Source organism: Rhinatrema bivittatum, chromosome 2 (assembly GCF_901001135.1).
Source record: "Rhinatrema bivittatum chromosome 2, aRhiBiv1.1, whole genome shotgun sequence".
NCBI classification, from domain to species: domain Eukaryota; kingdom Metazoa; phylum Chordata; class Amphibia; order Gymnophiona; family Rhinatrematidae; genus Rhinatrema; species Rhinatrema bivittatum.
Genome location: NC_042616.1, coordinates 245,266,468 through 245,282,265, shown reverse-complemented (window position 1 = coordinate 245,282,265; position 15,798 = coordinate 245,266,468). Strand labels below are relative to the sequence as shown.

At 41.7% G+C, this 15,798-nt stretch overlaps 1 protein-coding gene across 1 annotated transcript in view; it reads right to left on the bottom strand.

Annotated features, from left to right (window-relative positions):
• Window positions 1-15,798, bottom strand: part of CAPN7 (calpain 7) — a 141,326-nt gene that overhangs the window by 17,539 nt on the left and 107,989 nt on the right. Inside the window, exons 14-16 of the mRNA XM_029589351.1 lie at window positions 12,884-12,983; window positions 4,431-4,566; window positions 881-956 (exon numbers count right to left, since the gene is read on the bottom strand). Of these exons, the coding sequence (XP_029445211.1) occupies window positions 881-956; window positions 4,431-4,566; window positions 12,884-12,983 (312 nt within the window). The remainder of the gene's footprint in view (window positions 1-880; window positions 957-4,430; window positions 4,567-12,883; window positions 12,984-15,798) is intronic.

The window sequence follows — 15,798 nt, the reverse complement described above, 5'->3', positions numbered from 1 at the left end:
GTACGGCCTATCTGGTCTGCCCATCCACACCAATTAATTCAGCTTTACAATTCTCACCACTCCACGCTTTCCATTTTACATGCACACACTCCAAATGGATGTTCAAATGGGGATTTATGTATAAATACTGGAGTTTCTGCACCCAAGTCTTTTTGAAAATTACCCCCAAAATATTACAAACAATGCATTACAACCCTAAATCAGCATGAAACACACACATGGGAGTGGGGAATTGGTGCTGTGATAGGAATGGGAATTTATATGGTCGTATTTTCATAAAGTGGAAGAACTGCAAGCCAATTTGGGTTTATTCTACTATCATTCACTCAGTTACTCTTTGGCGTGGTACTTCTACATGTAATTTAGACACACTTAGGGACATGCTGTACCCAGTATGGGGGTAAAAGAGGCCGTTTCCTTTGGATTGCTGTTTTCTTGGAAGCCTTTAAGAAAAAGTGATAAGACAATTTGTTGAGATGATTTGTTCTTTTCAAGTTTATTTCCTTAGAATGCTTCCTTAGCAGGATCTTTCTGACTATAAACAGTGAGATAATGAGCAGTCAGATATGCTGTTTGATAGAGTTGTAATTTCCGTCTCGAATTTGCTCTGGTGATCTCCCACAGCCAGTCGGGTTTTCAGGATATCCACAATAAATATGTATGAGATAAATTTGCATTTACAAATTTACCTCAGACACATTCATTGTGGATGTTCTGAAAACTGGACTGGCCGTGCGATCACCAGAACAGGTTTTGGGAAGGCCTGGCCTGCCCTGCCCCATGCAACAAAAACAAACCAGATAAAAAAAAAATAGAAAAGAGCCCAAATAGGTAAAATAACCAGTCAAAGAAAAAAAGATGCAGACTGAATCACACTTACTTGGGTAAAAAACTTTTTTGCCATCCGTCTTATAAACAACCATTGTAATGAACTCTCGATTATGTGCAAAGTCATCCTGTGAAGACAAACAGTACCTGAATGTAATCCGCTTTGAAGTGCTGAAAAGTGGAATATAAAGTAAATAAATAAAATAAAAACAGTCGTCTGAAATTAGACTATTAACTGCTATTCTCTCCTGTTCCTGACCACAGTCACTTTCTTGCACAATTTGAACCAAGTCATTTTAAAAGCAAAATTAAAAATGGGCATGTGTGGGGAAATGAAGTGGCTGGGTCTTGGAAGGGCAGGCAATTCCAGCTAACAGGAGAGTGAAACAGAAATTTGGGAAAAACAAAAAAAAAGTCCATTAAAATAATATTAATTCTGTGCCCCTCCAATGCTAAAAATCACTGTAACTCACTACAAAGCCCATGAGAGTCTCTCAGTGGCTAACATCAGACAATGCTCTGTCTAATATAAGCTGGATCCATCAGGACCTAACGTCTCCTAATGCATTCACTGTACTATTTATTTATTTATTTAATTGTTTTTGTATTCCGACATTGGATCGCGATATCACATCGGTTCACATATAACTGAAAACGCAAATAAGGCATGGGCTGCTTATTTTTACATTGTAACTTATAGTATAAATTAGAACATTTTACATTGTAACTTAGAATAGTATAAATTAGAACACAGAGCATACTATAGTATAATTTAGAAAATTTAACAAGGAACAGTAATTAATACACATATGCCAAATAATATGGGGGGGGGGGGTTTGTGTGTCTGAGACATAGCTTAGGATCGGAATGCATACAGAGCTTGGGGGTAGTTGTATCAAGGGCAGCTTGGGGGAGTGAGCAATTGATTGCAGGTGTTGGATAGGGTCGTGGCGAGGATTATTGGTAATCGGGGGAGGGGATGGGGTGGGCTAAGCTTCTGGCGGGAAGGCTTGCAGGAAAAGCCATGTTTTGAGGCGTTTTTTGAAGATTTGTGTTGAGGGTTCCATTCTGAGCTGGGGTGGTAGGGAGTCATTGACATGGCACATTTTCTGACTGTGGAGAGGTGTACTGCTTTGGAGGGGGGGATGGCGAGGAGCCCAGAGTCGGTGGATCAGAGGCTTCTTTGTGTGGAGTAGGAGAGGAGTGCTGTGTTTAACCAGTCCATCTTGTTGTTCATTTTTTTTTTATGTATGAGGGTTAGGGTTTTGTACTGGATTCTGTGTGTGATGGGTAGCCAGTGGAGGTCTTTGAGGATGGGGGTGATGTGGTTGCATTTTTTGTTGTTTGTGATGGATCTGGCTGCGGCGTTTTGAAGTTCCTGCAGGGGTTTGAGGGTGGAAGCAGGGAGACCGAGGAAAAGGGTGTTGCAATAGTCAAGCTTGGAAAAGAGTAGAGTTTGAAGGACGGTACGATAATCTTGGGCATGAAGGAGGGATTTGAGCTTTTTCAGGATTTGTAGTTTAAAGAATCCATCTTTGATCAATGTGGAAATGTGTTGCTTGAGGTTTAGTTTGTTATCGATTGTTACTCTGAGGTCTTTTACAGCATGTGTGACCTGGGTCCCCATGCAGTTGTGTGTGAGGTCAGTGGGGAGGGGTGTGGTGGTGTTTGTTATTTAATTTATTCGTTTTATACACCATCAATCTGAAACAATCTTAACGGTGTACACAATTATATAAAAACCTATATAATATTACAATAAAACAAATTTTGAAAATTAATCAATATAAAACATAAGTTATTTGCTACATAATAAAATAAAATTCAAATAAAATGCAAAAATTATAACTAATATGTTATGTATAGGATTTCGGTCTTGTTTTGGTTGAGGGAGAGGGACAGTTGTGAAAGCAGTTGAGTTATTTTGGTCAGGATTTGGTCCAAGGTTTTTAGTGTGTTTTCAAGGGTTTTGTTTAGGGGGAGTAAGATTTGTAGGTCATCTGCATATACATAGTATGTGAGGTCTGATTCGGAGAGGAACTTGCAGAGTGGGAGGAGATATAGGTTGAATAGTGTGGATGAGAGAGATGATCCTTGCGGGACGCCATGTGGAAGTAGTATCTGGGATGATTCTGTTGCGTTTATTTTTATTTTGAATGTCCTGTCTGTGAGATATGATTTGAATCATTTGATGGTGGTGTCGCATAGTCCAATTTCTTTGAGTGTTTAGTAATGTTTTGTGGTTGATGGTGTCGAACACGGAGGACATGTCGAGGAGTATCAGGAGGTAGGATTGGCCATGGTCAAGTCCTCGTAGGATGGTATCGGTAAGGGTGAAAAGACGTGTTTCCGTGCTGAATAGTTTCCTGAAGCCATGTTGTGCTGGTAGTAGGATGTTATTTATTTATTTAATTCTTTTCTATACCGACCTTCATGGTCATAACCATATCAGATCGGTTTACATAGAACAAGGGGGTATAACTAACAAATCATTTAACAAGGAGCAAAAAAGTTACAGTCAACACGGTGAAATAACTTGGAGGCTAGAATAGCCGGAAAATAGGATAAGTGGGCAGAGGTTAACAAAGAACAATTGAGAATTAAGAGATAAGTATTAGGTACTTATTAGTAGGTTCCTGGTTGCATGATTAGCGAGGTATGGCTAAAGGCCATTTGTATGTTTCTGAGGGTTACGGGAAGGCTTGACGGAATAGCCAAGTCTTGAGTTTTTTCCTGAATGTTAGATGGCAGGGCTCCAGTCTAAGGTCTGTGGGGATGTTATTCCAGATGGCCGGGCCTGCTGTCGAGAACGCCCGGTCTTTAGTCATAGTATGATGTGTAGCTTTGGTTGGGGGGGGGGGGGGGGGGGCTTGCAGGGTTCCTTTGTATGTTTCTCTGATGGGTCTGGTAGAGGTGTGGAGTCTGAGTGGGATTTCGAGGTCAAGCTGTAGTTGTTTGTGGATAGTTTTGTGTATTATGGTGAGGGATTTGTGCAGGATTCTGTAGTTTACTGGCAGCCAGTGTAGGTTCCGGAGGATTGGTGAGATGTGTTCTCAGAGGTTGGTGTTAGTCAAGATTCTAGCCGCGGCGTTCTGCAGCATCTGTAAAGGTTTGATGATAGAGGTGGGGAGTCCAAGGAGGAGGGCGTTACAATAGTCTATTTTGGCAAAGAGCATGGTTTGTAGGAATGTCCTGAAGTCGTGGAAATAAAGGAGGGGTTTTAGCCTTTTTAAAACTTGGAGTTTATAGAAACAATCTTTGGTTGTGTTATTGATAGCTTTCTTTAGGTTTAGGCGGTTGTCAAGGGTTACTCCGAGGTCTCTTACATGAGTGACCTGGGTGTTGGGGTGGGTCTGCATAACCAATCAATATTAAAACAATGCACTCAGGCACCTTGAGTTTGAAAATAGTCAGGATTAATGCGAGTTGAAAAATAAATGCATGCAATGCCAGTTAGGAACTCTACTGAAAATTTACCCAATTACTGTACCGTGTCTGGATCATTGCCACCACCAACCACTAGTCTCAAACTTGTGCAAATTCAACCTTTTTTCTACTTGTGATACCATGCAGTCAATAAATGTGTGTATTTTTCTGCGTACCTTGTCTGTAATGTGTCTGCTTAGCAGAAGCCACACTGCAGCGCCACCTGCTGGGCACTGTATCTCCAGTTTATACTGAGGGTTATTAGCTAGGCTGTAGGCATCTTTCACTGGACCTTGTTTGGATTCCCAAGTACTATGAAGAGAGAGATATAATTTATGTTATGTACATTTTACAAAAACTGCTCTCACATTGCTGTAAAAGCAGGTATGCAAAGAGTGACTATTCAATCCAAGTCATTCTGTTCAGGAATCACCGCAATGACTAAGAAACAAACTTTCAGTACAAAGTAACCTCAGATTGCTTTGCTGAAATCACATGAAGGGAAAGGCTTGCTGAATAAACGCAGTTGATTAAAGATCAAGTAAAAACATGCCTGCAAGAAACATTTTCTTCACAAGCTAAACCAAACTGCAATAGTTTATCATAGGGAGGACATTATATAGCCTCCATCTTTTCCTCCAGCTGTCAAACAATTTCAGCCAATAATAGAGTGGAGATGTTGAGCGATATACCAAAAATAAAAGTGGTATAGTGCTAAACGTTCATGGACCCTTGTAATGAATAAATCAATAAATAAAGAGAAGAGTAATTTAAGCGTTTCCACCTGTTATTCACAAATTGTTGGAAGGAGGTTTCGGTCTCCCGACACGGATCGTGTTTTGCCACATGGGCTGCGTTGGGAGAGACAGAGGCCCAGAAAAACAACTGATGATGGTATATCAGAATGCTTTCAATGAATGGAAGTGCAGGCAAATCCATATACTCACAGGAGAAACGTCTTGGAGACGCTGTTTACTTACTATTTCAGCCTCGTCGGACCCCCCGTTTTTTGTTTTTTTTTAATATCTTGATAAAAAGATCTGCTTTGCTCAGCCACCTAAGGTGATTGCTTCAACGGTTGCAGGCTGCTGTTTATTGTGCCTGTTTACCTTTCTTCTAATTCTTTTTCAGATAACCCCCACAAGGCTCCTTTACTCGATATCGCGTTTCTCCTGTGAGTATAAGGATTTGACTGAACTTCCATTTAATGAAAGCATTCTGATATACCATTATCAGTTGATTTTCTGGGCCTCTGTCCCTCCCGACGCAGTCCATGTGGCAAAATATGGTCCGTGTTGGGGGACGAAACCTTCTTCCAGCAATTTGTGAATAAAAGGTGGAAACGCTTAAATTACTCTTCACCTCAATACTTATACCAGCAATGTACAGACTGTCCTCAAAATAAGGCCATCACTGGGAGGCTTCACAAAGGACCTGCAGTTTTTCCTCAGGGTTCATTACTGTGTAGAATCCCTTCAGATGTCACCAGATATGCCTGTAAGGGATTTCTTCTTTAATAATTGCTACTGTCTAGTATCCCAACAGCCAGCCCATGCAGAAAGACGCTGCAAAACTGTGGACCTTGGAGTAAGTGGCCCCTCCCCAAAGGAACATAAGGAAAGACTCCCCCCCTCAAAGGACTGTTAGGGGAAGCCAGGAAGCAAGAACCAAACCTAGAGAGAGAGGGGGACATTTTTATATCGAGCAACGAATCAAGCCAAAAAGAGAAAAGATTTTTTGCCCATCGGATACACATAGGATTGTGTGGTTAAGGCTATTTAGAGAACACATGACTTACAAAGCTTTAAACATTTCAAGGCATTGGGGCAGCTACAGATGTTTCATGCCATGCACATTTGCAAAGTAACTTTCCCATCTCTGTTGGGGTTTCTTAGGTCTTTTTTGGAAATGCAAGCATAACATGAAGTTTTATACACTGCTTGGAAACAATACATATTAAGTTATTTTTTTTTCCAAATCACATGGAATGACGCCATTGTTCCACAGTTTCAGTTGCTTTCAAATTTTGGAGTTCCTTCCTGTGAATATTTTTAATCAGTAAGCCGTTTAAACTTAAAGACCGGTTGGGAACCTGTGTGAGCATTATTTTGTTGCACCTGGAAGCTTCTACACACTTTGGACACCCCTCTAACAAGACATCTTTTTCTCAACTTGGGCGTTTTCCCCTAATAGAACATCTGGATATGACCATAGACTTACATGTTAAGCATCCTTGACACTCAGCAGTTTTTCCGGGCATCTGTCCCTCCCGACATAGCCCATGTGGCGAAACATGGTCTGTGTCGAGGGTCCGAAACCTCTGTTTAAGAATTTATGAATAAATGGTGAAAACGCTTGATCCAAGACTTCATCTTTCTTGATTAATTCCCCACAAGGATCCGTGAACTCTTTAGTGCTATACTCCTCTATATTTGTTTATTCACCACTAGCGTATACCGCTCATCATCTTCACTTCCTATTGGCTGTAGATATTCAAAAGCCATTTACATAGATAGCTGAAAAGTTATCCATCTAAATGGTTCAGCCATGAAATTCAGCGACTTATGCAACTAAATTCTAGCCAGATAACTCAATATCCTGCTAGAATTTAGCTGGATATGTTGGGGCATTCCAGGGAGCGGAGTTAGCTGAATAACCTAACTGGCTAACTCTGGCCGCGCTATAGGCAGGTCTAAAGTTAGCTGGAATATTATTTCACCCATTTTTGCCAAACTCAATCTTTCATTATCTGAAGGCCTTGTTTTACCTTCACTCAAGCATGCAGTTGTATGGCCTCTTGTAAAAACAAAAACAAAAAAAAAAAAACTCTTCATCCATCTGATCCCAATAATTATCACCCAATTTCATCTCTCCCATTTTTCACCAAAATTTTAGAATATACGGTCCTCACGCAATTGAATGATTTTGTTGGAAGAGCTGAACTCCCTGATCCGCATCAATTCGGTTTTCGCCGTTCATTAAGTACAGAACTCATCTCTTACAACATGCTTAGAAGTGGCTTAGATTCTGGACAGCAGTTTCTTCTAGTTTCCCTCAGTATATCTGCCGCTTTCGATACGATCGATCACAGCATACTACTATATAGACTCCAGGAATTTGGAATATCAGGTTTGGTGTTAAAATGGTTTTGTTCTTACCTTCCCTATCATACTCAAATCATTAAGGTAAAAAACGCCACCTCTTCAGTTTCTCATGTTACCACTGGTGTCCCACAGGGATCATCTCTTTCCTCTACTCTCTTTAATCTATCTTGCTCTCATTTGCTTGCTGCATTGACTGATTCATACAAGTTATATGCAGATGACATACAATTTGTCTTATGCATACGTTCTTCTTGGGCTGATACTCTTGAGCACCTCAACATCTGCTTTTCCGGCATTAACAAATGGTTGAAACATCACAAACTGTCCTTAAACATGATGAAAACAGAGTTTCTCGCTATCCACAGCCCCCATTCATCTATCAGTTTCAATTCCATATCTCTCTTTAGCCACAATTTCACTATCCAACAGGTCAAAAGTCTTGATGTCATTCTAGATCACACTCTATCTTTCTGGTCCCAAATTAAACACGTCATTGCTCAAGGGTTCTATTATATTTGTGTTTTATCGGCTCTTAAAAAACTCCTCCACGCACGGGATTTTCGTACAGTACTACAAGCCTCACTCTTCCCTATAGTCGACTATTGCAACTAGTTTTATCTTGGATTACCCAATATTGCCATTAAGACTTTGCAGCTATTACTCAACACTACTGCCTGGGAAGTACCGGCCCTGCCGAAGCGCCGGCCACAAAAGGACTGGGACCAGGTTTGTTGCCTATTTGACATCTGTCTAAAGGAAGAACTGGGAGCTCTAGATGGACGAAATCTGCAATTCCCTCTGAATCGAGCCCGAGAAGAAAAGGAGCCCCTCGACTTGGGCCTGTCCTCCGGCAACCGATGTACCTTATTCTCCCCCAGGGACTGGATCATATCTTCTAGGTCCTTTCCAAAAAGCAATTTGCCCTTGAACGGCAAAGATCCCAGCTGAGCCTTGGAGGAAACATCCTCCGACCAGTTTATTAACCACAGGAGTCTACGGGCTGAGACTGCCAATACCATGGACCTTGCCAACGTCCGCAACAGATCGTAAAGTGCATCAGCACTGTAAGCAATCGAAGCTTCCAGGCAGCCTGCTTGTAAAGCTACCTCAGCAGAGAAACCAGCGTTGGCCTGTAATTGGTGCACCCAGCGAAGGCCCGCTTGCAAGGCAAAATTGCTGCACATAGCTGCCTGCACTCCCAGTGTCGAGACTTCAAATATCCTCTTAAGCTGCAAATCTAACTTCCTGTCTTGCAGGTCTTTCAGTGCTGTAAATCCCGTAACAGGGATCGTGGTCTTCTTGGTAAATGCGGACACTGCCGCGTCAACCTTGGGCACTCGCAGCAGGTCCAAAGCATCCTCCGGCAGAGGATATAGTTTATCCATGGCCTTACTCACCTTTAATCCCAAATTCGTGGTATCCCATTCTCGGAATAGTAAGTCTGTAGCAGAGAAATGAAAAGGAAAAGAGGTAGCTGGGCCTCTCAGACCCAACAACACAGGATCCATAGCCCCCAGCTTAGATTCCTCTGGCGGTCCTTCAATGCCCAGCTCTCCGAGAATAGCGGGGATAAGTGGCCCCAACTCCTCCTAAATAAAGAGATGGACCATCTTAGGGTCATCGCCGTTCACAACAGGCGAGCCCCTAGTTGTGTCCTGCTGCTGTAGATCAGGGTCCGCATCCACCCCCTGCGGGGGCTTGGCCTGAAGGTCCAGGTCCCCTGGGTCAGAATCCTGCCCAGAAGCATCTGTATCGGTCTGGGGGACCCCTGTTCGACGTGGACACTTAGGTTTTGATGACCCTGATCCCCCCCTTAGGCTTGGGCCGCTTCCTGGTATGGGACTTGGGACCCAGAGAAGAGAATTTGATTCCAGCCTGCTGCTTTCCTGACTTCCTAGCTTTAAAAGCCTTATGGAGTAATAAAATAAACTCCGATGAGAAAGAGGAAGAGGAGGAGGAGTAAGAGGCCCCCCTCGGGGCTATCCTCTGTTGCAGGCGAATCATGCTGCGAAGGTACGCTCCCCCCCCCCCCCCCCCCGGGAAACCTTTGCTGAGGAGAAAGAGGCGGCAGCATAATCCCCTCCCCCATCGCTGCATGAGTCGCTGACCTGAACGACTCTGAAATGGCCTCCGTTTCTGCGCTGAGTGGGAATGGATCAGCCTCAGCAGGCTGCGAAGCAGCTGCCCCCGCAGGAGCTCGGGCAGCCTTGTTTTTTTTTTGTAATTTTCGCGGTCCCGGAAGATCCCTACCCCCCGGGGAGACACGCTGAACAAAGGCCCTCTCGGACAGATGCGTGGCACACTGAAGATCGCAGCATCGGGTTAAGCGCAGGAGCAGCACCAAATGTAAAATAAAGAAAAAATTCAAACAGAGAACCCCTGGTACCTAAACGCGTAGAGACAGGGAGGGAAGAGAGAGCCGCAACGTCGGCAAAAACCCAAACTTTTTTTTTTTTTTTTTAAACACTTGCCCGGCAGTGGTCCAAGGTCCTCATCCGGTTGGGTGGAGTGAACTGGGCTCTCTCCGGTATCACACCCAGAGCTGCTAGATGGAAGTAATAGGGCCCTCGACCCTGTGATGCAGCTGCCTCAAAACCAGCGGGGGATGGTCCTCTCAGGACCTCACGATCCCCTGGGAGGCTGAAGATAGCACTGTTCCTTTGTAATCCTTCCCCCCCCCCCAATTAAAGTAAAATTTTAAAGAACAAAATCACCCTTCTTTAACTAACTCCTAGGAAATCCTAAGCAATCAGCCCAGATTATAGGTTTTGCACCTCCACCATCTGCTGGAGACAGAGAAATACTGCCAGACTGTAGGTGGCACCTTAGCATATAAGGCAGAGTTTGTTGTTAAAACTTCTCTGTCCCCATCTGCTGGAAGGGAGGCAAAACCCAAGACTCTGGACTGATCCGGGTACATACAGGGAACCCTGATTAGAGGCATCTGTGGTTATTTTTGTTTCAACTGAGGGTGTTGAAAAGGTTGACCTCTCAGCAGGTTTGAAGGTTTAGTACACCAGCTCTGTGAGCAGCTGACAAATATGGAGATGCAGATCTTGTTTGATAGTGGTTGTGCTAATTCCACTGGGTTTTAAAATGCCATTGCGCTTGTCTCATGTGGAGACACACAAATGATGTGATATGAACTTTTGTCACCATGTGGCCTAACATCTTCATGAAGAGATGGGCCGAAACTGTCTTCTGACTGGACAGATGTAGGATTATGGTGATTAGATTGTGCACTCTCTATTGAGGAAGAAAATATTGGGTTGTTTTTTTTAAATGGATATCTACTACTGCAAGGCATTTTGTGAATACCATTGGTGTGGCTGAGAGTTCAATAAGAAGGTAATGCCGGGTTGCTAAAAGGAAATGTAGAAATTTCCTGTGATCTTTGAAAATGAAAATGCACATGTAAACATCCCTGAGGTCCAGTGAGATTAGCCAGTTGTTTGCTTCCAAATGAGGAAGGATTGTCCATAAGCGTTCACCCTGAAATTATTTTTCTTTAGGTGTTTGTTGAGATCTCAAGTCCAAAATGGGATGTCGACTACCTGTTTTCTTTGGCATGAGAAAGTATCTGGAGTAGAAGTCTGTGTTTCTCTTCAAAATTGGGATTGGTTACAAGGAGCAAGGAGAATTGAGAGCTCTCTCTGAAGGAGTTGCATCTGATCCATAGTGAAAGAATGAACCCTTGGAGGATTGATTCTCCTACACTAAATACAACAAGACTGATCATCTTCCGTTAAACTAATATAGTCATTAACAACCTGCGCAAAGTTCTACCTCTTGTTAAACTTCTATCTTCCTCTTCTTTTACTCCCAGTTAGAATCATCCCTGTTTTATTGTAACTTCTTCTTCTGAGCACTTGTTATAATTTGTTATAATTTATTATAAGTTGTAATGTATACATTCAAGTTATAGTTTTGTATTGCTCACCCCTTGTTTTATGTAAACCGACATGATACGAACTCCGTGAATGCCGGTATAGAAAAATCACAAATAAATAAATAAATAAAAATAAAAAATTTGAGGCAGTGCCTTGAAATTTAATTGATAATCCTAATGTATAATTTTTAATATCCGTCTGTTGGAGACCAAAGTGGGATAAAATGGAGCCTTCTCCACATTGGAAGATTGTCCATATTTAATTTTAGAATTTCGCTGGCATAGTGTCAAAAATTGGGATTACATTTTGGCTGTGTTCTTTCCCTAGCCATGGCCTGCTTTGCTGCTGTTGTTGATACTGTTGAAGGCGTGGTCAGAGGAAAGTATAGGCCTGGTACCTTCTTCAGGAACAGAAATATTACCTTCTATAATGTTGAGGTTGATTTTTTTTCTATTTGAAGTTGGCTATTCCACTGTGGCTGCTGCCGGTGTCTGGAATATGGAGACGTGACCTGTTATGGGATCTACTGTCTCCTTTACTTTATCTCCAAAAAGATTATCTCCTATGCATGGAGCATTCACTAACATTTCATGGACATCTTCTTGGAGATATGAAACTTTTAAGCCATGCCAGTGTTCTAAGCACCTATGGTTATTGCCGAAGCCCTTGAGAAAGTATTATACTCACTGTAAGCTGGTCAAATAAGATTCTTTCCAGATTCTGCCTTTATAATATTGGTGTAAAATGGCTCATGTCCACTGGAAGCAAGTGAGTAATATACTTTAGCTTCTACAATGCACTATTCAAATACTGAGTGTAGCAAAGCTGCGTGTGTAGTAATGTAGAAAGGAACTGTTCGGAGATGAAAAGTTGTTATCTATTTAATACAATTTAGTAAGCTTAAATCCTTGACAACTTAGGTACATACATTATTCCTCCAACATGGACTGTATGCAACAGTCTGGCATCTTTTCCAAGTGGAGCACTCAAGTAGGTTTTGGAACATTTAGTTTTCCTTAGAGCTGATTCTACCACCATCAATTCATGTGTAAGTTGCATATTTTGGAGACCACGAAAAGGCTGTATCTTGTATTTTAGGTCCTATTTTCTAGCCACTGGCAAAGTAGAAAGTGGTGTCTGCCACATCCTTGTATGGAGTTCTTGTATACCCTATATATTGGACCCACAAGTACTTATTTAGAGGCCTGTATGTATTTTAATGTTCCAAAAATATCTTCTCTAGGATCTGCTTCTTCCTGAAATGTAAATGGCATAGCTTTTTCTACCTTTTGTAGAAAGGCTGGATAAGACATGTCCTTAAGATGGCGATGAACTTCTCACAGGTTGAAGGGACAAGCCTAATGGTATGCTAGTTTATTCTTTATTAGAACAGTACAACAAGGACCTATATGATGAATAAAACTCTTCCTGGGAGTCTAATAGCATTATTGGTGGTTTCTCTTACACTGGTCTATCCTTAGAGGAATGAGAACTTTGAGACTTGATGGGCTGGTCAAGTTGTGGGATATCTTGCCTAGTTTGATATGGAGGAATGGTACATATTCACTCCTGGTAAAAACATACAAATTTTAAATGCCAAAAGATCAAAATATTTTTGTTTTCCTTGATACAAACCTGTGGACACACGTTGATTCTTTGAAAAGACTTGGGTTCCAGCTCAAATATATAACATCATAATATTGGCACAGATCTTCCCATGCGATCCAAAAAATTCCTGCAAAACAAGCAAGTTTCTCATTGGAGACTCAATTTATCTTCAGTTTATTTATATAAATCCTTAGCTCTCCCAAGATTAATACTGTGCACTAAACCCCTTAATTCTCTGATTTTATTGAGTATAACGTCTGCTGTGGCAAGTATTCACACCTCCACTTTAAAAAGTTTAACCAACTGCACACTCTATAGTGGCACTCTAACCAGAAGCCTTCTTGAGCTGTGCTGTTGGCACACCAAAAAACATATGGCAATAAACCAACACTAAGAAGAAGTTTAGTTAATTAAGGGTAGGATCCCACATGGAAGTGTATTACAAGGATCATGATTGCCTTCCCACAACTTTAACATGGCTCTTCCTGCAGGCCTACCCTGATGCCAATCAAACCTAAACTCTCTTCCTCCCTTCCTATTGTGTCTTGCTATATCACCTGCCAACAATGATGGATCCTAAGGAAATGTTGATTATGTAACCCTTTGAAATGTTATAATTATGATTATGTTAACACCATTACTACAGTTCCTATTTATTTCTTCTCGCTCTCTCCTACTTCTGTTATTCATGCTCCCTACGCGCTTGTGCTTTCACCCGGCCCCCCTCTTTCCCTTTTCCTTCTCTGCTCCCCTTCCCCCCTCCCTGTTATATGTAATTTCTTTTTCTTTTCTCCATGAGTTGATTGTAAACCGGTATGGTGTGATCTACGAATATCGGTATATTAAAAGTTCATAAATAAAATAAATAAATAAACTTTAAAGCAAACTTTCTAATACAAACAAAACACACACACATGCAAACCAATGGAAATTAATTTTAGTCAGTCAGAGTATGACTGAGTAAGGACTACAAGGTAAGCCAGTTTCCTGCTCACATGAAATGTATTCTCAGCTACAGTGTATTAAAGTGGTTTAGTGTTTAGGCTCATAGGCTGAGAGCAGAAAGCCTGAGTTCACATCCTGCTTCTGTCAGTGACATTTGCTAGGACCCTAAGCAAATCACTTTCCCCAGGTACTTCAGGTATCCACTTAAGAGTGAATTTTCAAAACTTTATGCATATAAAAATTAGTATATAAGTGTGCAAGTAGCATCAACCTGCATATTCGGTATTTTATAAAAGTAAAAAAAAAAATACAGGCATATGTTCGTTCTCCCATGCATATATATGTGCATAAAAAAGGGATATCTAGGGGCGTTCCATAGCAGGGCAAACACTTATGCGCAATTGCCAGTTTGCTAGCATATTTTTAGACATGCTCATTATCTGGCATAAGTGATATTAAATATATTTATTGTGTAGTATTGATTGGGTGGGAGATCTAGGTGAACTGGGGGAGAATTCAGATTGAAGAACCAGGAAGGTCTCGATGTCCTGGAGAAGGACTGGGTGAACAGGTGGATTAAAGTGATAACTTCATTTGCATGTGCATGTTTTAAAATTGGCCGACCTGCATGAGTAAGTCCTACTTTACTTTAGCACGTAAAATATACACATGTATATTTTTAAAATAGGTAGGATGTCTAGGATCTCGATCTTTTAAATATGCTGCTTTTGCGGACGACGTATTAGTTTTCTTGATAGACCCATACTCCTCATTGACAAACACTTTAGAAATTATATCTTGCTTTGGGGAATTTTCGGGCTTTAAGTTAAAAAAGGATAAGACTGAAGTGGTTGCATTTCCTAACTAGGTTAAATCTCAATGGCCAGGGCAATTCCCATTACTGTGGGCACCAGGTATATTTTTAGATACCTGGTATTGCAAATGACATTGGACTTAGACCAATTATGAATGTCACACCTCTGTTAACATCAACTAAGGATATGCTACTTTCGTGGCATCACTTGCCCCTGTCCTTGTCTGGTCAAATCAATTTATTTAAAATGATTCTACTTCCAAAATAGCTGTATATACTTCATACTTTACCGATTAAATTGAAATGGGGTGATATCCAGAAACTAGAGCGATTGGTTGGGCTGTTCATTTGGAAGGATAGGAGATCGAGGGTTGCATTTTATAGACTTCAAAATACTTGCTTATGTGGAAGCTTGGGTATGCCAGATCAGGAAAAGTATAATTTAGCGTGTTTGCTACAGATAGTAAGCGATTGGGTGTTTGGTACTGAAAATTAGATCTGTTTGGACAGTGAGAGGTCTTTTGTGCAGCCCTTGGATTTATGCTACACCTGCCTTACAGGGTCATTTATCAAACAGCGTTATGGCGATTTCGCATGCGTTAAGCACCTTTAACGCATGCGAAAAGCCTTTAACACATGCGATAGCACCATAACGTATGGTGCGATGCAAATCAGAAAAAGAGGAGGCGTTAGGGGCAGCTGGGTTCACTGTTTTGCGAAGCCCTATCACATGGCTTTAACGCCGATTTGAGCTACACCTTTTTCAGTAGGGTTAAGCCGTGCGATAGCTTGCATTAAGGCTTGATCGCATGTTGCGATGTTTTTGCCCATGCTGGTTTTAGTTGTTGTGAAGCTCCCGGAGAGCCAGCCTAGCTATCGGGGCCCGGGAGAGAGCGAGAGAGACTGAGACTAGCCATAATGCCCTCACACTACATAGGTATTTATCTCTATGGGAGGCCCACCTAGTAACTCAAGGTGAGGTTTAGGTATTAATGTAGGGGGTTAGGGGCCACTTTGACATTCAAAGTGAGACGTATGAACAGAACAGTGCTCTCTTGTGAAGATTTGATGACCTTCGGAGTGAGGAAACTCACTCAAAGATGAGATTTGTGCAATGTTCTCTCAACATAGCTTGATGTGAGGGCATTATGGCTAGGCTCTCTCTCTCTCCCCCCCCCACCTC